At 51.0% G+C, this 24,960-nt stretch overlaps 2 protein-coding genes across 3 annotated transcripts; one reads left to right on the top strand and one right to left on the bottom strand.

Moving 5' to 3' along the window:
* Positions 1–993: 993 nt before the first annotated feature.
* On the top strand, positions 994–15,560 carry MANSC4 (MANSC domain containing 4). 2 transcript variants are annotated; one of them, XM_069763006.1, is made up of 5 exons: positions 994–1,088; positions 1,711–1,814; positions 12,506–12,769; positions 12,875–13,009; positions 14,085–15,560. In XM_069763006.1, exons 3-5 carry the CDS (start codon positions 12,532–12,534, stop codon positions 14,720–14,722), a joined length of 1,011 nt encoding a protein of 336 aa, XP_069619107.1. In that variant the 5' UTR covers positions 994–1,088; positions 1,711–1,814; positions 12,506–12,531; the 3' UTR covers positions 14,723–15,560. The 2 variants fall into 2 exon arrangements, with proteins under 2 accessions (XP_069619107.1, XP_069619106.1); XM_069763005.1 differs by lacking the exon at positions 1,711–1,814 and having other exon boundaries at positions 1,011–1,088.
* A 2,625-nt stretch (positions 15,561–18,185) lies between these two features.
* Positions 18,186–23,262, bottom strand: MRPS35 (mitochondrial ribosomal protein S35). Its single transcript, XM_069763007.1, has 8 exons — positions 23,109–23,262; positions 22,902–22,948; positions 21,196–21,363; positions 21,056–21,116; positions 20,704–20,843; positions 20,524–20,633; positions 20,384–20,453; positions 18,186–18,533 (listed from the first exon to the last, which is right to left on the bottom strand). Exons 1-8 carry the CDS (start codon positions 23,209–23,211, stop codon positions 18,276–18,278), a joined length of 957 nt encoding a protein of 318 aa, XP_069619108.1. The 5' UTR covers positions 23,212–23,262; the 3' UTR covers positions 18,186–18,275.
* Positions 23,263–24,960: the final 1,698 nt, after the last annotated feature.

Below are 24,960 nucleotides of genomic sequence, written 5' to 3'. Positions count from 1 at the left end.
TATCCAATCCTCTGTGAGCGAAACAGAATACAGACTGAGCACAGGGGAGAGATTTGTGCTGTTTTTGTGTTTAGTTCACAGAGGATTGTCTACGCAGGGCACAACTCTAACATCAGTGAGACGTAATTAGATCAGGATAGGCTTTTGTCTTTCAGGTGTAAACACAAAAATACCATTTACTGATAGCAAGCAGAACCATCTGGCTAATATACTTCTATTATTTTGGCACAGGAGACCCTCAGCCATCCTAATATCACAACCCTAATGGTGGAGAAAGAGGCCTGCTCAACCCATGAATCTACCTATAGCCATTTTTAAAGTAGGGGTCAAATGAGACCCCATGGCGGTACCCCAGAGAATCACTAGTGGATATAGAGCAGGGGTCCCCAACTCCAGGCCTCGAGGGCCGCCAACAGTGCAGGTTTTCAGGATTTCTTTAGTATTGCATCGGTGGTAATGTGATCATCTGCACAGGTGATGATTCCAACCCCCCCCCGTGCAATACTAAGGAAATCCTGAAAACCTGCACTGTTGGCGGCCCTCGAGGCCTGGAGTTGGGGACCACTGATATAGAGGCTCCTGCCACATAAAGGTACAGTAGTGCTATTAATAGGAAGGTAATGTAGGAGAGGCCTTGGTTTTTACCCATGGGCTCTAAATATTTAAGCTCCCCCTATGTTCAATCACTGTCCACCTGCCTTTCTCATCTTTCCTGTCAGTCCCTGATCCCTTCACTATAGATTTCAAAATTTCGCCACTTTCTCATCCTACAAAAATAATCTGAAACTTGTTTTTTGCCTCTTTTAATTATATTTGTATTAAAAGATTAATATCTCCCCCGCTGCCCCTCCTCCCCCCCAAAAAAACGTTTGATGAAAAGTTTTATATTCCAGACTTTGGTTTCTTTTAAAATTTCAGCCAATTACGTGCATGTCCCCCTCCCCCAGTCCGGCCCGGAGGACAGAATGGACTGTGTGACGGAGGAGAGGAGGAGACATTCAGGGGGGATCCTGAAATCTGGAGAGGAGAGAACCATGAGAGGCGAGGAGCAGCATGAGCCAACACATGGGGTCGGCGCCTGGTAAGAGGTGAGTGCACACTCATACAGGAGGCTGATACACCGAGGAAAAGCACCGCGAGGGGCCAATATGGATCTTATACATGTATCATGGTAAAGGGAGAAAATACAGATTAGAAAAAACTTTTTGACAGAGAGGGTGATCTATGAGTGGAGCAGGCGGCCATGAGAGGTGGTGAGTTCTCCTTCAATGGAAGTCTTCACACAGAGGCTGGACAGACATCTGCCGGAGATGGAGTAGTGACTACTGCATTGAGTGGGGGTCAGACACAAGGACCCCGGGGGTCCCTTCCAACTCTAACATTCTATGTTTCTATGATCTACACCTCACACTGTTATATATAATCTGTGCACATAGTATGCAGTACATATAGTGTACAGTATACACATCACACACTATATATAAACACTGGTATATACTATATCCACATTATAGACCATATACCGTATTATACGCAGCACACATGGCATTATTACACACTTGTGTATACTATACACTCATTATTGTACATTGTGTGGATTTGTCTGTTACCCACTATAATATATACAGTGGCGACATAGGTGTAGCTAGGGTTTTGGTTCAGGGGGCGAAGCTTCTGAGTGGGCCCCTAACCAGGTAACCTTGATTACAGCTCGGTGACGCCCCCTAATACTGGAGGAGAACCTCAGCAGATGACCGCGCTGTTACTGAAGATAATCTCTACATAAAGACCAATATGGATATTACCGTCATATGGTCAGTGGTAGATACCAGTCCTACAGAACATAGATCACAGCACAGTTACAGATAATGACTTACCGCTGACGTTCTCTCTGATGGAATCGTTCACTTTTCCTGTCTTTTTCATCTGGCCCAGACCGACATTCCAGCCCCATCACCATCTATTCCCAACCTGCACAAACTCCTCATCCCGCTGATACCCCAATACTGACCCGCTGCTGGCGTATGTGTCCCTATTACTGCCCCTGATACCCCAATACTGACCCGCTGCTGCCGTATGTGTCCGTATTACTGCCCCTGATACCCCAATACTGAGCCGCTGCTGCCGTATGTGTCCGTATTACTGCCCCTGATACCCCAATACTGAGCCGCTGCTGCCGTATGTGTCTCTATTACTGCCCCTGATACCCCAATACTGAGCCGCTGCTGCCGTATGTGTCCCTATTACTGCACCTGATACCCCAATACTGACCCGCTGCTGCCGTATGTGTCCCTATTACTGCCCCTGATACTCCAATACTGAGCCGCTGCTGCCGTATGTGTCTCTATTACTGCACCTGATACCCCAATACTGAGCCGCTGCTGCCATATGTGTCCGTATTACTGCACCTGATACCCCAATACTGAGCCGCTGCTGCCGTATGTGTCCCTATTATCACACCTGATACCCCAATACTGAGCCACTGCTGCCATATGTGTCCCTATTACTGCCCCTGATACCCCAATACTGAGCCGCTGCTGCCGTATGTGTCCCTATTACTGCCCCTGATACCCCAATACTGAGCCACTGCTGCCGTATGTGTCCCTATTACTGCCCCTGATACCCCAATAGTGAGCCACTGCTGCCGTATGTGACCCTATTACTACACCTGATACCTGAATACTGAGCCACTGCTGCCGTATGTGTCCCTATTACTGCCCCTGATACTCCAATACTGAGCCTCTGCTGCCGTATGTGTCCCTATTACTGCACCTGATACTCCAATACTGAGCCGCTGCTGCCATATGTGTCCCTATTACTGCCCCTGATACCCCAATACTGAGCCTCTGCTGCCGTATGTGTCTCTATTACTGCCCCTGATACCCCAATACTGAGCCGCTGCTGCCATATGTGTCCGTATTACTGCACCTGATACCCCAATACTGAGCCGCTGCTGCCGTATGTGTCCGTATTACTGCACCTGATACCCCAATACTGAGCCGCTGCTGCCGTATGTGTCCGTATTACTGCACCTGATACCCCAATACTGAGCCGCTGCTGCCATATGTGTCCCTATTACTGCACCTGATACCCCAATACTGAGCCGCTGCTGCCATATGTGTCCCTATTACTGCCCCTGATACTCCAATACTGAGCCTCTGCTGCCGTATGTGTCCCTATTACTGCCCCTGATACTTCAATACTGAGCCTCTGCTGCCGTATGTGTCTCTATTACTGCCCCTGATACCCCAATACTGAGCCGCTGCTGCCATATGTGACCCTATTACTGCACCTGATACCCCAATACTGAGCCGCTGCTGCCATATGTGTCCCTATTACTGCCACTGATACCCCAATACTGAGCCGCTGCTGCCGTATGTTCCCTATTACTGCACCTGATACCCCAATACTGAGCCACTGCTGCCGTATGTGTCCCTATTACTGCACCTGATACCCCAATACTGACCCGCTGCTGCCGTATGTGTCCCTATTACTGCACCTGATACCCCAATATTGAGCCTCTGCTGCCGTATGTGTCTCTATTACTGCCCCTGATACTCCAATATTGAGCCTCTGCTGCCGTATGTGTCTCTATTACTGCCCCTGATACCCCAATACTGAGCCGCTGCTGCCATATGTGTCCGTATTACTGCACCTGATACCCCAATACTGAGCCGCTGCTGCCATATGTGTCCCTATTACTGCACCTGATACCCCAATACTGAGCCACTGCTGCCGTATGTGTCTCTATTACTGCACCTGATACCCCAATACTGAGCCGCTGCTGCCATATGTGTCCGTATTACTGCACCTGATACCCCAATACTGAGCCGCTGCTGCCATATGTGTCCGTATTACTGCACCTGATACCCCAATACTGAGCCGCTGCTGCCGTATGTGTCCGTATTACTGCACCTGATACCCCAATACTGAGCCGCTGCTGCCATATGTGTCCGTATTACTGCACCTGATACCCCAATACTGAGCCGCTGCTGCCATATGTGTCCCTATTACTGCACCTGATACCCCAATACTGAGCCGCTGCTGCCATATGTGTCCCTATTACTGCCCCTGATACTCCAATACTGAGCCTCTGCTGCCGTATGTGTCCCTATTACTGCCCCTGACACCCCAATACTGAGCCTCTGCTGCCGTATGTGTCTCTATTACTGCACCTGATACCCCAATACTGACCCGCTGCTGCCGTATGTGTCCCTATTACTGCCCCTGATACCCCAATACTGAGCCACTGCTGCCCTATGTGTCTCTATTACTGCCCCTGATACCCCAATACTGACCCGCTGCTGCCGTATGTGTCCCTATTACTGCCCCTGATACCCCAATACTGAGCCACTGCTGCCGTATGTGTCCCTATTACTGCCCCTGATACCTCAATACTGAGCCGCTGCTGCCGTATGTGTCCCTATTACTGCCCCTGATACCTCAATACTGAGCCGCTGCTGCCGTATGTGTCTCTATTACTGCCCCTGATACCCCAATACTGACCCGCTGCTGCCCTATGTGTCTCTATTACTGCCCCTGATACCCCAATACTGACCCGCTGCTGCCCTATGTGTCTCTATTACTGCCCCTGATACCCCAATACTGAGCCGCTGCTGCCGTATGTGTCTCTATTACTGCACCTGATACCCCAATACTGAGCCGCTGCTGCCGTATGTGTCTCTATTACTGCACCTGATACCCCAATACTGAGCCTCTGCTGCCGTATGTGTCTCTATTACTGCCCCTGATACCCCAATACTGACCCGCTGCTGCCCTATGTGTCTCTATTACTGCCCCTGATACCCCAATACTGACCCGCTGCTGCCCTATGTGTCTCTATTACTGCACCTGATACCCCAATACTGAGCCTCTGCTGCCGTATGTGTCTCTATTACTGCACCTGATACCCCAATACTGAGCCGCTGCTGCCGTATGTGTCTCTATTACTGCACCTGATACCCCAATACTGAGCCTCTGCTGCCGTATGTGTCCCTATTACTGCCCCTGATACCCCAATACTGAGCCTCTGCCGTATGTGTCCCTATTACTGCACCTGATATCCCAATACTGAGCCGCTGCTGCCGTATGTGTCCCTATTACTGCACCTGATACTCCAATACTGAGCCACTGCTGCTGCCGTATGTGTCCCTATTACTGCACCTGATACCCCAATACTGAGCCGCTGCTGCCGTATGTGTCCCTATTACTGCACCTGATACCCCAATACTGAGCCGCTGCTGCCGTATGTGTCCCTATTACTGCACCTGATACTCCAATACTGAGCCACTGCTGCTGCCGTATGTGTCCCTATTACTGCACCTGATACTCCAATACTGAGCCACTGCTGCCGTATGTGTCCCTATTACTGCACCTGATACCCCAATACTGAGCCTCTGCTGCCGTATGTGTCCCTATTACTGCCCCTGATACCCCAATACTGAGCCGCTGCTGCCGTATGTGTCTCTATTACTGCCCCTGATACCCCAATACTGACCCGCTGCTGCCGTATGTGTCCCTATTACTGCCCCTGATACCCCAATACTGAGCCACTGCTGCCGTATGTGTCCCTATTACTGCCCCTGATACCCCAATACTGACCCGCTGCTGCCCTATGTGTCTCTATTACTGCACCTGATACCCCAATACTGAGCCGCTGCTGCCGTATGTGTCCCTATTACTGCACCTGATACTCCAATACTGAGCCTCTGCTGCCGTATGTGACCCTATTACTGCACCTGATACCCCAATACTGACCCGCTGCTGCCCTATGTGTCTCTATTACTGCCCCTGATACCCCAATACTGAGCCGCTGCTGCCGTATGTGTCCCTATTACTGCACCTGATACTCCAATACTGAGCCTCTGCTGCCGTATGTGTCTCTATTACTGCACCTGATACCCCAATACTGACCCGCTGCTGCCCTATGTGTCTCTATTACTGCCCCTGATACCCCAATACTGAGCCTCTGCTGCCGTATGTGTCCCTATTACTGCCCCTGATACCCCAATACTGAGCCTCTGCCGTATGTGTCCCTATTACTGCACCTGATACCCCAATACTGAGCCGCTGCTGCCGTATGTGTCCCTATTACTGCCCCTGATACTCCAATACTGAGCCGCTGCTGCCGTATGTGTCCCTATTACTGCCCCTGATACCCCAATACTGAGCCGCTGCTGCCGTATGTGTCCCTATTACTGCACCTGATACCCCAATACTGAGCCGCTGCTGCCGTATGTGTCCCTATTACTACACCTGATACCCCAATACTGAGCCTCTGCTGCCGTATGTGTCTCTATTACTGCACCTGATACCCCAATACTGAGCCTCTGCTGCCGTATGTGTCCCTATTACTGCACCTGATACCCCATTACTGAGCCGCTGCTGCTGTATGTGTCCCTATTACTGCACCTAATACTCCAGTACTGAGCCTCTGCTGCCGTATGTGTCCCTATTACTGCACCTGATACCCCAATACTGAGCCTCTGCTGCCGTATGTGTCCCTATTACTGCACCTGATACTCCAATACTGAGCCTCTGCTGCCGTATGTGTCCCTATTACTGCACCTGATACCCCAATACTGAGCCGCTGCTGCCGTATGTGTCTCTATTACTGCCCCTGATACCCCAATACTGACCCGCTGCTGCCGTATGTGTCCCTATTACTGCCCCTGATACCCCAATACTGAGCCACTGCTGCCGTATGTGTCCCTATTACTGCCCCTGATACCCCAATACTGACCCGCTGCTGCCCTATGTGTCTCTATTACTGCCCCTGATACCCCAATACTGAGCCACTGCTGCCGTATGTGTCCCTATTACTGCCCCTGATACCCCAATACTGACCCGCTGCTGCCCTATGTGTCTCTATTACTGCCCCTGATACCCCAATACTGAGCCGCTGCTGCCGTATGTGTCCCTATTACTGCACCTGATACCCCAATACTGAGCCGCTGCTGCCGTATGTGTCTCTATTACTGCACCTGATACCCCAATACTGAGCCGCTGCTGCCGTATGTGTCTCTATTACTGCACCTGATACCCCAATACTGAGCCGCTGCTGCCGTATGTGTCCCTATTACTGCCCCTGATACCCCAATACTGAGCCTCTGCTGCCGTATGTGTCCCTATTACTACACCTGATACCCCAATACTGAGCCGCTGCTGCCATATGTGTCCCTATTACTGCACCTGATACCCCAATACTGAGCCTCTGCTGCCGTATGTGTCTCTATTACTGCCCCTGATACCCCAATACTGAGCCGCTGCTGCCATATGTGTCCCTATTACTGCCCCTGATACCCCAATACTGAGCCGCTGCTGCCGTATGTGTCCCTATTACTGCACCTGATACTCCAATACTGAGCCTCTGCTGCCGTATGTGTCTCTATTACTGCACCTGATACCCCAATACTGAGCCGCTGCTGCCATATGTGTCCCTATTACTGCACCTGATACCCCAATACTGACCCGCTGCTGCCGTATGTGTCCCTATTACTGCCCCTGATACCCCAATACTGAGCCGCTGCTGCCGTATGTGTCCCTATTACTGCCCCTGATACCCCAATACTGAGCCTCTGCTGCCGTATGTGTCTCTATTACTGCACCTGATACCCCAATACTGAGCCGCTGCTGCCATATGTGTCCCTATTACTGCCCCTGATACCCCAATACTGAGCTGCTGCTGCCGTATGTGACCCTATTACTGCCCCTGATACCCCAATACTGAGCCACTGCTGCCGTATGTGTCCCTATTACTGCCCCTGATACCCCAATACTGAGCCGCTGCTGCCGTATGTGTCCCTATTACTGCCCCTGATACCCCAATACTGAGCCTCTGCTGCCGTATGTGTCTCTATTACTGCACCTGATACCCCAATACTGAGCCGCTGCTGCCGTATGTGTCCCTATTACTGCACCTGATATCCCAATACTGAGCCGCTGCTGCCGTATGTGTCCCTATTACTGCCCCTGATACCCCAATACTGAGCCACTGCTGCCGTATGTGTCCCTATTACTGCACCTGATACCCCAATACTGAGCCGCTGCTGCCATATGTGTCCCTATTACTGCCCCTGATACCCCAATACTGAGCCGCTGCTGCCATATGTGTCCCTATTACTGCACCTGATACCCCAATACTGAGCCTCTGCTGCCGTATGTGTCCTATTACTGCCCCTGATACCCCAATACTGAGCCACTGCTGCCGTATGTGTCCCTATTACTGCCCCTGATACCCCAATACTGAGCCACTGCTGCCGTATGTGTCCCTATTACTGCACCTGATACCCCAATACTGAGCCGCTGCTGCCATATGTGTCCCTATTACTGCCCCTGATACCCCAATACTGAGCCACTGCTGCCGTATGTGTCCCTATTACTGCACCTGATACCCCAATACTGAGCCGCTGCTGCCATATGTGTCCCTATTACTGCCCCTGATACCCCAATACTGAGCCGCTGCTGCCATATGTGTCTCTATTACTGCCCCTGATACCCCTATACTGAGCCGCTGCTGCCATATGTGTCCCTATTACTGCCCCTGATACCCCAATACTGAGCCTCTGCTGCCGTATGTGTCCCTATTACTGCCCCTGATACCCCAATACTGAGCCGCTGCTGCCATATGTGTCCCTATTACTGCCCCTGATACCCCAATACTGAGCCGCTGCTGCCCTATGTGTCTCTATTACTGCGCCTGCTGTGTGGTTTTCTGTGTCCTCTAAATTCTAAGGCACCCCTCTATAATATAGTAATGCCGGGTGCAAGTGCCCTAGAAAACAGCGCCCACATTTTGCCCCCTAGACGGTAATATTGCCCTGTGTGCCCCTTTGATAGTCACAGTAACCTGAGTTCCCCTATAACAATAAGTGCCCACTTTACATTTAATAATGTCCCGAGTCTCCCCCCGTACAGCTGCCCTATACACAGTATGATGCTCTCTTATACACAGTGTAATGCCCCCTCACTGTATAGTACCACCCACACAGTATACTGACCCCTTAGTAGCCTCCAAACTGTTTGATGGCTCCAACACTGTATAATGGCCCCTTTACTGTAATCTCCACACTGTATGATGGCCCCCATAGATAACCTCCATATAGTATAATGTGCCAGATAGTCCTCAATATAATACAAGTCAGCACCCCCATAGGCAGATCCTGTAGTATAAGTCAGCACCCCCCATAGCCGGATCCTGTATATAAGGCAGCACCCCCCCCTCCCCCATAGACAGATTCTGTATATAAGTCAGCACCCCCCATAGGCAGATCCTGTATATAAGTCAGCACCCCCCCCATAGGCAGATCCAGTATATCAGACAGCACACCCCATATAAAAAAAGTACACTTCACCCATGAGAGACATAATCTAATAAAAAAAAAAGAAAATTACATTGTAGGATTCTTACATAATTAATTTACATTTTATTGCAGGAAATAAGTATTTGATACAATAGAAAAACAGAACTTAATATTTGGTCCAGAAACCTTTGTTTGCAGTTACAGAGGTCGGATGTTTCCTGTAGTTCCTGACCAGGTTTGCAGACACTGCAGCAGGGATATTGGCCCCCTCCCCCATACAGATCTTCTCCAGATGTTTCAGGTTTCGGGGCTGTTGCTGGACAACATTGAGTTTCAGATCCTCTAAAGATTTTCTATTGGGCTCAGGTCTGGAGACTGGCTAGGCCACTACAGGACCTGTTAATGCTTCTTACGGAGACACTCCTTAGTTGCCCAGGCTGTATGTTTCAGGTCATTGTCATGTTGGAAGACCCAGCTACGACCCATCTTCAATACTCTTACTGAGGAAAAGAGGTTGTTGGCCTAAATCATGCGATATATGACCCCATCCATCCTCCCTTTAGTATGGTGCCATTGTCCTGTCAGCCACAAGAATACCGTCCCAACTGTGAAGCATGGTGGAGGAAACGTCATACTTTGGGAATGCTTCTGCAGTTTCCTCCACCATGCTTCACAGTTGGGATGGTGTTCTTGTGGTTGAACTCAACTTCTTCCTCCAAACATGGTGAGTGGAGTTTATACCAAAAAGTTCTATTTGGTCTCATCTGACCACATGACCTTCTCCCATGCCTCCTCTGGATCATCCAGATGGTCATTGGTGAGCTTCTAACGGGCCTGAACATGTGCTGATGTGAGCAGGGGAACTTTGTGTACCCTGGAGGGTTGTAATCCATGATGGCGTATTGTTACTAATGGTAATGTTTGAGACTGTGGTCCCAGCTCTCTTCAGGTCACAGACCAGGTCCTCCTGTGTAGGTCTGGGCTGAATCCTGACCTTTCTCATCCTCACCCCACGAGGCAGGATCTTGCATGGAGCCCCAGACCAGAGGAAGACTGACAGTCATCTTACGTTTCTTCCATTTTCTGATTATTGTGCCAACAGTTGTTGCCTTCTCACCAAGCTGCTTGCCTATTGTCATGTATCCAATCCCAGCCTTGTGCAGGTCTACAATTGTGTACCCGAAGTCCTCAGACAGTTCTTTGGTCTTGGCCATGGTGGAGAGGGTGGAGAGTGATTGAGTGTGTGGACAGGTGTCTTATATACAGGTAACGAGGTCAAACAGGAGCAATTAATGCAGGTAATTTTTTTAGTGTTTGCATCAGTTCATGTAGAGAACGTGCCGATAACTGTGAACATTTGTTTTTCTTTTTATTGTGAAGCAAATAGAACAAAATAACTGAAAACTTCAGAGTGCATAACTATTCACCCCCCTAAAGTCAGTACTTTGTAGATCCTCCTTTTGCGGCATTTATAGCTGCAGTCGCTTTGGAGAAGTCTCTCTGAGTTTTCCACTTCTGGTCACTGGCATTTTTGCCCATTCCTTCAGCTCCTTCACGTTATAAGTTTTCTCTGGTGACGAGATCTTCACGTCTGACGACAGATTCTCCAGTGGATGAAGGTCGGGGCCGTGACTCGGCCACTGCAGAACATTCACACATTTCCCCTTACACCACTTGAGTGTTGCTTTAGCAGTATGCTTTGGGTCATTGTCTTGTTGGAAGGTGGTCTCAGTCCTAGTCCCAAGACTAAACCAGGTTTTGCTCAAGAATATCCCTGTATTTCGCACCATCCAGCTTCCCCTCAACTTGGACTATTTTCTCTGTCCCTGCTGCTTCCCCACAGCATGATGCTGTCACCACCATGTTTCACTGCGGGGATGGTGCTTCTGGGGCGATGAGCTTTGTTAGTTTGGCCCCAGACATAGTGTTTAGCTGGATGGCCAAAAAGTTCAATTTCGGTCTCCTCTGACCACTGCACATTCCTTCATACATTTGAGAAGTCTCCCACACGTCTTTTGGCAAAGTCAAAACATGCCTTACAATTTTTGTGTGCAAGTAAAGGCTTTTTTTCTGCCCACTCTTCCATAAAGACCACCTCTATGAAGTGTCTGGCTTATTGTGGTTGTATGGATAGATTCTCCAGTCTCTGCATGGGATCTTTGCAGCTCCTTCAGAGCTTCCTTTGTTCTCTGTGCTGTCTCCGTGATTAATGCCCTCCTTGCCCAGTGGGAGAGTTTGGGATGGTGGCCCTTTCTTAGCAGGTTTGTTGTGGTGCCATGTTCTTTTCATTTGATAATAATGGATTTGATGGTGCACCGGGGATCATCAGAGACTGGGACTTTTATACCCCCACCCTGATTTGTACTTCTCAACAACTTTGCCCCTGACTTGTTTGGATATCTCCTTGGTCTTCATAGTGTTATTTGTAGATCTCCTAGGCCGCCATGGTTTTGTTTGGAGATCTCTTTGGTCTTCATGGTGTTGTTCGGAGATCTCCTTGGTCTTCATGGTGTTGTGTGGAAATCTCCTTGGTCTTTATGGTGTTATTTGTTGATCTCCTAGGCTGTCATGGTTTTGTTTGGAGATCTCCATGGTCTTCATGGTGTTGTGTGGAGATCTCCTTGGTCTTCATGGTGTTGTTTGGAGATCTCCTTGGTCTTTATAGTGTTGGTTGTAGATCTCCTTGGTCTTCATAGTGTTGGTTGTAGATCTCCTTGGTCTTCATGGTTTTGTTTGGAGATTTCCTTGGTCTTCATGGTGTTGTTTGAAGATCTCCTTGGTCTTCATGGTGTTGTTTGAAGATCTCCTTGGTCTTCATGGTGTTGTTTGAAGATCTCCTTGGTCTTCATGGTGTTGTTTGGAGATCTCACTAGTCTTCATAGTGTTTTGTGGAGATCTCCTTGGTCTTCATGGTATTGTTTGGAGATCTCCTTGGTTTTCATGGTGTTGTTTGGAGATCTCACTAGTCTTCATGGTGTTTTGTGGAGATCTCCTTGGTCTTCATGGTATTGTTTGGAGATCTCCTTGGTCTTCATGGTGTTGTGTGGAGATCTCCTTGGTCTTCATGGTGTTGTTTGGAGATCTCGTTGGTCTTCATGGTGGTGTTTGGAGATCTCCTTGGTCTTAAGTATATTAGAAGGTTTAGGCGGATGATTGGATGCAGCGGTAACTGAGACCCCGTACCTTTCCTGTCCCCTCTGCAGGACCCCCCACCCCATAGCCCCCGGCGATGGCAGTGAGTGTGGAGTCCGTGAGTCTCCTGCTCCTCTCCCTCCTGGATGTGCCCTGGATCTGCTGCCTGCCCAGCGCCCTGTGCCCGCACACCGCCTTCTACCATGGCTGCTGGATCAGACGCTTCCCCGGAATAGTCCTCAGTTTCTCCGGATCGGAGCAGCGCGGAGCCCGGCTGTTACAGAGGCGTCCAGAGACCTCCGCCCAAATGTGCAGCCGCAAGTGCTGCCACCAAGGTATTCCAGGAGCACTTCTGCTACAGTGTGTCAGTGCAGGTCACATGCACATGTAACAAACCCTCTGCTGCGTTTCGTAATTGCGTTTCGACCCTTTGTTCCCAGATTCGTGCAACGTGGCCGTCTTTTACATTGAGACGAGCGCTGAGAGCGGAGACTGTCACCTGGTGCATTGCCCCGAGCCCGAGAGCTGTCTCCTCCAGCTCCGAGAGCGCAGCATCCTCTACACGGTCACAGCAGGTAAGTCCTCCGCAGCGCTCATCATGGGGATTCTCTTAGATCTTCATGGCAATCACAGTAAGTGATTCCCCGTCCACACCGTCACTCTCAGACAGAGGAAGTAGCTAACTTCTCCTCCTCCAGGTAGGTCCTTCGCAGCGCGCATCATGGGGACTCTCTAGGCTTCCTGGCAATCAATAATAGTAAGTGATCCCCCATCCTCACCTTCACTCGCTCTCAGAGAGAGGAAGTAGCTAACTTCTCCTCCAGCTATGAGAGCGCATGGTCCTCTACAAGGTCACAGCAGGTAGGTCCTCCGTAGCGCGTGTCATGGGGACTCTCTGAGCTTCCTGGCAATCACGGTAAGTGATCCCCCATCCTCACCTGCGCTCTCATAGAGACAGCAAGTAGCTTCTCATCCTCCAGTTCCGCAGCGTCCTCTACACGGTCACAGCAGGTAAGTCTTCCCTAGCGCTCGTCATGGGGACTCGCCTAGCTCTTCATGGAAATCAATCACATTATCGCTCTCATAGAGGAAGTAGCTAACTTCTCCATCTACAGCTCTGAGAGCGCAACATCCTCTACACGGTCACAGCAGGTAAGTCCTCCGTAGCTGACCTCAAGCGGACATTCTTAGCTCTTCTTGGCAATCTATCACAGTAAATGATCCCCCGTGCTCACTTTTGCTTTCATAGAGAGAGGAAGTAGCTAACTTCTCCTCCTCCGAGTGTGCAGTGTCCTCTACACGGTCACAGAAGGTAAGTCCTCCCTAGCACGCATCATAGGGACACTCTTAGCTTCCTGGCAATCAATCACAGTAAGTGGTCCCCACCTTCGCTCGCTCTCAGACAGAGGAGGTAGCTAACTTCTCCTCCAGCTCCGAGAGCCCAGCGTCTCTACACGGTCACAGCAGGTAAGTCTTCCATAGCGCGCTTCATGGACTCTCTTAGCTTCCTGGCAGTCACAGTAAGTGATCTCCCCCCGTCCTCAGCTTCGCTTGCTCTCAGAGAGAGGAAGTAGCTAACTTCTCCTACTGTAGTCGCCGTCATTTGCTTAAACTTCGGACGTGCTGACGATCATCGGGTTTCCCCGTTAGGTGTGGATCCGGATCTGCTGGTATTCGATCAACTGGAACAGATCGACCTGAACCCTCGGTCATCCCTAAAGTGGGAGCGTCTGAACATATCCCGGGTGCCTCCGACTCTCGGACCCTCCAAGGAGCCTCAGTCTTTGCCCACCAGTCCACACGATGAGCCGACGGCAACCCAGCCCCCTCCTCTTCAGCCCCCGTCCCCGGCGGACTCTCCTCTCCGCTCTTTGGCTCCCACTTATTCTCCTCCAATCACTGCTCAAGACACGACATCGGTCTTCCCCCGAGGAGCCGAGATGCCCGACCAGGAGGCCCCTCCGTCCTCACCGCCCCTGGATCGCCCGGAGCTGCAGAGCCCCGCGCACCTGGACAGCAGCAAGCAACACGTGAACGAAACCAAGGGCCACGGCGGCCGGAACCAAACATACGACGGGGAAATCGAGGACCCTACGGACACCTGGGCCAGTCTGTGGCCCCTTCCTACGATGATCGGGTCCACGGTGACCCTATTGTGCTGCTGCTCGGGGGTCCTGGCGTTTGGGTGCTGTAGGAGGCGGCGACGCGGGAGGTACCGGCCCTGGAGGGCACCGAGGACCGGCACAAGGACCCTCATTACTTGCACTCTGCTCAAGGAGAAGGACTGACCCTCGGGCCCCCAGGTGGATAATACCGGTACTGAAAGGTGAGGGAATGGCCAGGCCCCGAACTACCTGGAGGGGGGGCAGCTGCACCCCCAACATTGCAGCCGCAGGACACTTCCCCTGGACATTTGGGACGATAATTAAAAGTTTGCACCTAAAAAAACTGCAACATTATTTATCCTTGCACTTTGGGGTGTGTATACTTTTGCATGCAATGTGTTTTTTTTACTATTTCTGTGCACAGAGAATCGAAAAAGAAGCAACTTTGTATCTAGTCCTGATGAGAAGTTTCCTACCGTTCTGCGTCTACAGCACCAAGGCAGAGCGATGCGTCTCCAGGGCGACAGACTACAAATAACCCCTGTGTAGTTGGGGTCCCGTATCCATGTGATTCTGCCTCCTCTGCGGGGGGTGGGGGGGGGGGCGGGTGTTGGGGGAAAGACAGGACACATAGGTCTGCAAAGGAGCTGTATACTCATAACGGCAGACATTTCTTATTTGCAAAAGTATACACACCTTCTCTTTTCTAGGCGCCTGTATACGTAAAACGGATTTATTTTTCGAGACTACTTTGCAAACTATTTTTTTTTGAGCCCTAAAAGGTATGTTGCAAAAGTCCCCACACCTCCAGCGCGATGAGAGCCTGAAAAACGAAAAACGTGCATTTTACCTACTAGAAATGTGACATTCGATAATCCAGAAAGTCCGACAATCCGACGCAGATTGTTTTTTTTTTTTTTGGGAGAATCATTCAGTGAGATGCAATTTGATAATCCAGAATATCTGATAATCTGGAAAAGTGTCAGATCCCATTGATGCCGGATTAAAGGAATTTCCTATTTGTTGGCGCTGTTTGCCCGGCGGTGAGCGTATCCCCCCGTCCTCCTCCTCCCCTTAGTCGGGGGGGTCTCGCTGAATGGCTCCATTCTTCTGGGATGTTTGGGTTCTCGCTCGGGGAGCGGCCTGTGAAGGTCACCGCCACTGGATCGGCTCCAGAAATGGGGATTTCGTGTCCTCAGATTAGAAGGAGGTCAACAGCAAGAATTATATCAGATGGGCGACATCACCGACGCCGTGACCCCCGGGGATTATGGCAAACACCCACAAAGGATGATCCTAAGAGACGGGCGTGGAAAGGGTCAAGTCTCCTGGGTCGGGGGGTCCTAGAATTACAGGACACTGCCTCCCTCCTTTCCATCTGGTGGCTTTACGTTTCTGCAGCAGCCGCTTGGCGCTGTGCAGACGGAGATCTCGGGCTTATAGAAAGCAAAGCCGCTGATTACAGGAGGGGGGGGGCGCACATACTTATGGTCAAACACAACCAGCAGCTGTATAGCGAAGCAGGTTATCCCCCCAGTCCATCGACACATAAGGATTTATCAGTGGCAGAAATTGGAGGCGTCGTGTAAAAATGTGACGGGTGTAATCCAGGCCCCGAACTTTACAGTACGACCTTTATCTCATCGCACAGACGCCAGACACATAATCCGCCCTGAAATCAAAGCCCGAGCTCCCGGGAAAACAGCCGCAATCCACACTCATAGGTATACACAGCCACCACTAGAGGGAGCTCACTACATACAAATTTATACAGCCACCACTAGAGGGAGCTCACTACATACAGATTTACACAGCCACCACTAGAGGGAGCTCACTACATACAGATTTACACAGCCACCACTAGAGGGAGCTCACTACATACAGATTTACACAGCCACCACTAGAGGGAGCTCACTACATACAAATTTATACAGCCACCACTAGAGGGAGCTCACTACATACAGATTTATATATACAGCCACCACTAGAGGGAGCTCACTACATACAGATTTATACAGCCACCACTAGAGGGAGCTCACTACATACAGATTTACACAGCCACCACTAGAGGGAGCTCACTACATACAAATTTATACAGCCACCACTAGAGGGAGCTCACTACATACAAATTTATACAGCCACCACTAGAGGGAGCTCACTACATACAGATTTATACAGTCACCACTAGAGGGAGCTCACTACATACAAATTTATACAGCCACCACTAGAGGGAGCTCACTACATACAGATTATACAGCCACCACTAGGGGGAGCTCACTACATACAGATTATACAGTCACCACTAGAGGGAGCTCGCTACATACAGATTATACAGCCACCACTAGAGGGAGCTCACTGCATACATATTATACAGTCACCACTAGGGGGAGCTCACTACATACAGATTTATACAGTCACCACTAGAGGGAGCTCACTGCATACATATTATACAGTCACCACTAGGGGGAGCTCACTACATACAGATTTATACAGTCACCACTAGAGAGAGCGCACTACATACAGATTTACACAGCCACCACTAGAGGGAGCTAACTACATACAGATTTATACAGCCACCACTAGAGGGAGCTCACTACATACAGATTTATATATACAGCCACCACTAGAGGGAGCTCACTACATACAGATTATACAGTCACCACTAGAGGGAGCTCACTACATACAGATTATACAGCCACCACTAGAGGGAGCTCACTACATACAGATTTATACAGCCACCACTAGAGGGAGCTCACTACATACAGATTTATATATACAGCCACCACTAGAGGGAGCTCACTACATACAGATTATACAGTCACCACTAGAGGGAGCTCACTACATACAGATTATACAGTCACCACTAGGGGGAGCTCACTACATACAGATTATACAGCCACCACTAGAGGGAGCTCACTACATACAGATTATACAGTCACCACTAGGGGGAGCTCACTACATACAGATTTATACAGTCACCACTAGAGAGAGCGCACTACATACAGATTATACAGTCACCACTAGAGGGAGCTCACTACATACAGATTATACAGCCACCACTAGAGGGAGCTCACTACATACAGATTATACAGTCACCACTAGGGGGAGCTCACTACATACAGATTATACAGCCACCACTAGAGGGAGCTCACTACATACAGATTATACAGTCACCACTAGGGGGAGCTCACTACATACAGATTATACAGCCACCACTAGAGGGAGCTCACTACATACAGATTATACAGTCACCACTAGGGGGAGCTCACTACATACAGATTTATACAGCCACCACTAGAGGGAGCTCACTACATACAGATTTATATATACAGCCACCACTAGAGGGAGCTCACTACATACAGATTTATATATACAGCCACCACTAGAGGGAGCTCACTACATACAGATTTATATATACAGCCACCACTAGAGGGAGCTCACTACATACAGATTTATATATACAGCCACCACTAGAGGGAGCTCACTACATACAGATTTATATATACAGCCACCACTAGAGGGAGCTCAGTACATGCAGATTTACACAGCCACCACTTGGGGAAGTCACATTTTAAAAGGGCTTTTCTATTTTTGGGGGCAGCAATTAAATAATTTTTGGGGCATACGAGGGAAAATTTCAATCATATAATAAAGAATTCTGATTTATTCAGTCCAATCACAGCAGATGACAGGTCTACATGAGAGTCTATAGGGCAGGACAGGTCATGTGATGTAGTTAGGCCACGCCCAGTAGACTCTTGACACTTTGCTTGTAGAGGCTGATGCTTTCCTCGGTCTCGCCCTGGTTGCGCAGGTTCAGCATGGCGCGGCGGTATTCCTGCACGCCTGGGGACTGGAGGATCTGTTCGCTGGAGGCGGCGTTACCCGGCATCCTGGAGAGCGTGTCCAGGACGTTCCGCTGCGACCGGCTGCCCTCCCAGACGTACTCCTCCATGTCGCTTTCGTCCTTCTCACTCTCCCACGCTTCCGTTTTCTGTCAGATAAAATAAAAAAGTCATGTTGTAGTGATTTCATTATTAACCAGGAGCTGAAATCTCCCAGCATCCTCCGCTGCTTCAGCTGTGGTTGATAACATGCTTGCTGACTGTTTCCCGTAAATGCAGAAAAATGAATGAATAATCAATGGGAACACTGCTCATAACTTGCAGCTTTGGATGTGACTAGAGCATAAGGCATGGCATAGCCCAGCACTAGCACTGTGCCAACTGTAGCAGAGGCAAGTGTGCTACTGCCCTCTGTTATCAGCCACTTCATGATACAGTAAAAGCTGACAGTGGGAAAGACATAAGTAATTGCCATCAGCCAGTACATGATGGAGAAGCACTGAGTGCAGTGGTGGTGAACAGGCAATTGCTCTCTGTTATCAGCCACCTCAGCATTAATGATGCTGCTCAGCAGTGTCCTGACAACAGAGAGCAGTAGACTGCACGGTGTGCACCCTGCAGATGTCCAGGTATCTACAACATCCAGGATGCCGGCAGCAGTGAGGACACTGTGGGAGTTGTAGTTCCACGGCAGATGGAGAGGAGGGGTCGGTATTATACAAAGGCAAAAGAAAAGTGTCTGTGCCGCGGGGGTAGCCAGGAGCTCGCCGCCGCCTCCGGGATCCCCCCCTGCATCCTGCAACCCAACACAAGCCCTCGCCCCGGATCATGGAAAAATCACAAGTGTCAGCGAGGCTCATAAAATATGCAGAGCAATCAAAGGCGATTCATCCGACGAGCAGGAGCTGAATTATTAACGAGACACTGAAAGGTAATGAAAGCGCCAGGAGGTTTGTGTACAGGGAACGGCCCGAGATCAGGTGGCGGAGCGCAGAACGGGGGAGGACATCACAGTGACAGGCTGCAGACAGGAGCGCTGCAAGGAGCGCAGTACCACCACATGCCCAGCGAGGGGCACCACCCTCATACAGCACACCTCCTGTATTATACCCCAGAGCTGCGCTCACTATTCTGCTGGTGCAGTCACTGTGTACATACATTACATTACTGATCCTGAGTTACATCCTGTATTATACCCCAGAGCTGCGCTCACTATTCTGCTGGTGCAGTCACTATGTACATACATTACATTACTGATCCTGAGTTACATCCTGTATTATACCCCAGAGCTGCACTCACTATTCTGCTGGTGCAGTCACTATGTACATACATTACATTACTGATCCTGAGTTACATCCTGTATTATACCCCAGAGCTGCGCTCACTATTCTGCTGGTGCAGTCACTATGTACATACATTACATTACTGATCCTGAGTTACATCCTGTATTATACTCCAGAGCTGCACTCACTATTCTGCTGGTGCAGTCATTGTGTACATACATTACTGATCCTGAGTTACATCCTGCATTATACCCCAGAGCTGCACTCACTATTCTGCTGGTGCAGTCACTGTGTACATTACATTACTGATCCTGAGTTACATCCTGTATTATACTCCAGAGCTGCACTCACTGTTCTGCTGGTGCAGTCACTGTGTACATACATGACATTACGGATCCTGAGTTACACCCTGTATTATACTCCAGAGCTGCACTCACTGTTCTGCTGGTGCAGTCACTGTGTACATACATGACATTACTGATCCTGAGTTACCTCCTGTATTATACTCCAGAGCTGCACTCACTGTTCTGCTGGTGCAGTCACTGTGTACATACATTACTGATCCTGAGTTACCTCCTGTATTATACTCCAGAGCTGCACTCACTGTTCTGCTGGTGCAGTCACTGTGTACATACATTACATTACTGATCCTGAGTTACATCCTGTATTATACCCCAGAGCTGCGCTCGCTATTCTGCTGGCGATGTGTTACGCACCCAGGCCTCGTGGTAGAGGACGGTCAGCAGGTACAGGGCGTAGTCCTGATTCTGTTTCCTGACTGGACACCTGGAATGAGGCAGAATTTTGTCAGTCGTGGACCCCAGTAATGCTGCTCTTATTCGGGGGTCCGCCCTACCTGTCGGTGCGGAGGGTGAGGGTATCGTCCTCGGGGTTGTACCGCGGCCCCACGAGCTTTATCAGCTTCCTCTGGGCGTGAGTGTCCAGGTTCAGACTGGAGAGCGTCACCTGCGGAGAGGGTCCCGGGATTAACGGCTGCTGACCCTGAAGACCCCCCATGTGACCGGACGGCACCCACCTGTAAGGTCACAGCTCGAGCCTTCGGGTTGCGGAGCGACGGACCGGCGGACAGGTAATCCATGGACTGGAGCTGGATGGGAAAGTGGCGGCTGCAGGAATCATCGCTGGTGAGCGCCGCCGGCCACGGAGTGCAGAACTCTGCAGGGGACAGAAGGGAAGAGGTCAGCGGCCCCTTGTCTGCCCGGATCCCTATATACAGAGAGCCGGGGGACGGTCTGAGGACGGGTCATAGGTCACAGTTACCGTCCTATGCTCCAATCACATCCAGAGCTGCAATCACAACTCTGCCGCATTCCCATTTATTTGCTGCTTTGGATGTGACTGGAGTAGATGAGATTTTCGGACCGTACCTTTTAGGACGGCGCAGTGCTTCCTGATGGCGGCCGGCGTCAAGTGCAGGAAGTTGGGAATCTGGGAAAATAAAAAGGATGCAGAGGATGCTGGGAGTTGTAGTCCGCACAGAAGTTTCCTGATGTGATCCCCCCAATACCTTCAGCAGCTCCAGGTTCCCGATCTTGTCCGGGGGCGCCGCCTTCTTCTTGGGGTATCCCATGCGCACGGGCAGCGGGACGGCGGCCGGCCGGAAGGAGGCGGCGGAGGGGAAGACGCTGCTCCACTCCTGCTCCGGGGGCATCTTCTCTGCGCGAGGAGGCGGGACCTGAGGAGTGATTGACAGGCGGTTACCTAGTAACAGGACAGATACAATGTATCCAGCGTGAGGGGGCAGAGCTCCGCCTGGGATATAGGGGGCTCCGGCGGCAATATAGAGGGCTCCGCCTGGGATATCGGGGGGCTCCAGCTGTCATATCGGGGGCTCCGCCTGGGATATAAGGGTCACTGGTTGTCATAGGGGGCTCCGCCTGGGATATCGGGGGCTCCGCCTGGGATATCGGGGTCACTGGTTGTCATATAGGGGGCTCCGCCTGGGATATCGGGGGCTCTGGTTGTCATATAGGGGGCTCCGCCTGGGATATAGGGGGCTCCGCCTGGGATATAGGGGGCTCCGCCTGGGATATAGGGGGCTCCGCCTGGGATATAGGGGGCTCCGCCTGGGATATAGGGGTCACTGGTTGTCATATAGGGGGCTCCGCCTGGGATATCGGGGGCTCCGCCTGGGATATCGGGGTCACTGGTTGTCATATAGGGGGCTCCGCCTGGGATATAGGGGGCTCCGCCTGGGATATAGGGGGCTCCGCCTGGGATATAGGGGTCACTGGTTGTCATATAGGGGGCTCCGCCTGGGATATCGGGGGCTCCGCCTGGGATATCGGGGGCTCCGCCTGGGATATCGGGGGCTCCGCCTGGGATATCGGGGGCTCCGCCTGGGATATCGGGGGCTCCGCCTGGGATATCGGGGGCTCCAGCTGTCATATAGAGGGCTTCGCCTGGGATATCGGGGGCTCCGCCTGGGATATAGGGGGCTCCGCCTGGGATACGGGGGGCTTCGGCTGTCATATAGGGGGCTACGCCTGGGATATAGGGGGCTACGCCTGGGATATAGGGGGCTACGCCTGGGATATAGGGGGCTACGCCTGGGATATAGGGGGCTACGCCTGGGATATAGGGGGCTCCGCCTGGGATATCGGGGGCTACGCCTGGGATATAGGGGGCTACGCCTGGGATATAGGGGGCTACGCCTGGGATATCGGGGGCTCCGGCTGTCATATTGGGGGCTCCGGCTGTCATATTGGGGGCTCCGCCCCTCACCCCGGGGGGCTCCGGCTGTCATATAGGGGGCTCCGCCCCTCACCCCGGGGGGCTCCGGCTGTCATATAGGGGGCTCCGCCTCTCACCCCGGGGGGCTCCAGCTGTCATATAGGGGGCTCCGCCTCTCACCCCGGGGGGCTCCGGCTGTCATATAGGGGGCTCCGCCTCTCACCCCGGGGGGCTCCAGCTGTCATATAGGGGGCTCCGCCTCTCACCCCGGGGGGCTCCGGCTGTCATATAGGGGGCTCCGCCTCTCACCCCGGGGGGCTCCGGCTGTCATATAGGGGGGCTCCGCCTGGGATATAGGGGGCTCCGCCTGGGATATAGGGGGCTCCGCCTGGGATATAGGGGGCTCCAGCTGTCATATAGGGGGCTCCGCCTGGGATATAGGGGGCTCCAGCTGTCATATAGGGGGCTCCGCCTCTCACCCCGGGGGGCTCCAGCTGTCATACGGGGGCTCCGCCTCTCACCCCGGGGGGCTCCGCTCACCTCCTTCCTCTGCACATTTCTCGGTCCGGGACGTTTTCTGTGAGAACCTGGAAAGACACCGGAGAGCGATCACCCCCATCCTCCCTCCTGTACGCGCACATGCTGGGGGTTGTAGGTCAGCATGGTGTGAATGTCCTGTAGTTGGTATCCAGACTTGCTGGGACCAGTAGTTCTACCACCAGGGTTCCCGCACACCTGCGCCCTCACCTGACACCGCCGGCACCGCACTGCTGCCCCGCACCAGCACCGAGGAGACCGCGGAGCCCTGAAGGGTCACACAAGCCCGAAACAGCACGGAGGCCGCCATCATTACTGTCTGCGGACGGCGAGAAGAGAGGGACAAACTAAGGCAGGAGGCGAAATACTGAGGGGGCGGAGCAACGGGGAGAGCAGTGACGTCACTACCGTGAGCGGAATACGTCATATCAGGCAGCCCCGAAATACACGTCACATCCACAGTGTCCCCATAATAACAGCGATATCCACAGTGTCCCCATAATAACAGTGATATCCACAGTGCCCCCATAATAACAGTGATATCCACAGTGCCCCCATAATAACAGCGATATCCACAGTGTCCCCATAATAACAGCGATATCCACAGTGTCCCCATAATAACAGTGATATCCACAGTGCCCCCATAATAACAGCGATATCCACAGTGCCCCCATAATAACAGCGATATCCACAGTGTCCCCATAATAACAGTGATATCCACAGTGTCCCCATAATAACAGTGATATCCACAGTGCCCCCATAATAACAGTGATATCCACAGTGTCCCATAATAACAGCGATATCCACAGTGTCCCCATAATAACAGTGATATCCACAGTGTCCCCATAATAACAGTGATATCCACAGTGTCCCCATAATAACAGCGATATCCACAGTGCCCCCATAATAACAGTGATATCCACAGTGCCCCCATAATAACAGCGATATCCACAGTGCCCCCATAATAACAGTGATATCCACAGTGCCCCCATAATAACAGTGATATCCACAGTGTCCCCATAATAACAGTGATATCCACAGTGCCCCCATAATAACAGTGATATCCACAGTGTCCCCATAATAACAGCGATATCCACAGTGCCCCCATAATAACAGTGATATCCACAGTGTCCCCATAATAACAGTGATATCCACAGTGTCCCCATAATAACAGTGATATCCACAGTGCCCCATAATAACAGTGATATCCACAGTGCCCCCATAATAACAGTGATATCCACAGTGCCCCCATAATAACAGTGATATCCACAGTTCCCCCATAATAACAGTGATATCCACAGTGTCCCCATAATAACAGTGATATCCACAGTTCCCCCATAATAACAGCGATATCCACAGTGTCCCCATAATAACAGTGATATCCACAGTGTCCCCATAATAACAGTGATATCCACAGTTCCCCCATAATAACAGCGATATCCACAGTGCCCCCATAATAACAGCGATATCCACAGTGTCCCCATAATAACAGCGATATCCACAGTGTCCCCATAATAACAGCGATATCCACAGTGTCCCCATAATAACAGTGATATCCACAGTGCCCCCATAATAACAGCGATATCCACAGTGCCCCCATAATAACAGCGATATCCACAGTGTCCCCATAATAACAGTGATATCCACAGTGTCCCCATAATAACAGTGATATCCACAGTGCCCCCATAATAACAGTGATATCCACAGTGCCCCCATAATAACAGTGATATCCACAGTGCCCCCATAATAACAGCGATATCCACAGTGCCCCCATAATAACAGTGATATCCACAGTGCCCCCATAATAACAGTGATATCCACAGTGCCCCCATAATAACAGCGATATCCACAGTGCCCCCATAATAACAGTGATATCCACAGTGCCCCCATAATAACAGTGATATCCACAGTGTCCCATAATAACAATGATATCCACAGTGTCCCCATAATAACAGTGATATCCACAGTGCCCCCATAATAACAGCGATATCCACAGTGCCCCCATAATAACAGCGATATCCACAGTGCCCCCATAATAACAGTGATATCCACAGTGCCCCCA

The sequence above is a fragment of the Ranitomeya imitator genome, chromosome 4 (assembly GCF_032444005.1).
Source record: "Ranitomeya imitator isolate aRanImi1 chromosome 4, aRanImi1.pri, whole genome shotgun sequence".
Classification (NCBI taxonomy): domain Eukaryota; kingdom Metazoa; phylum Chordata; class Amphibia; order Anura; family Dendrobatidae; genus Ranitomeya; species Ranitomeya imitator.
Note: the sequence above shows the minus strand (reverse complement) of the source record. Positions and strands in the feature narration are given on the sequence as shown.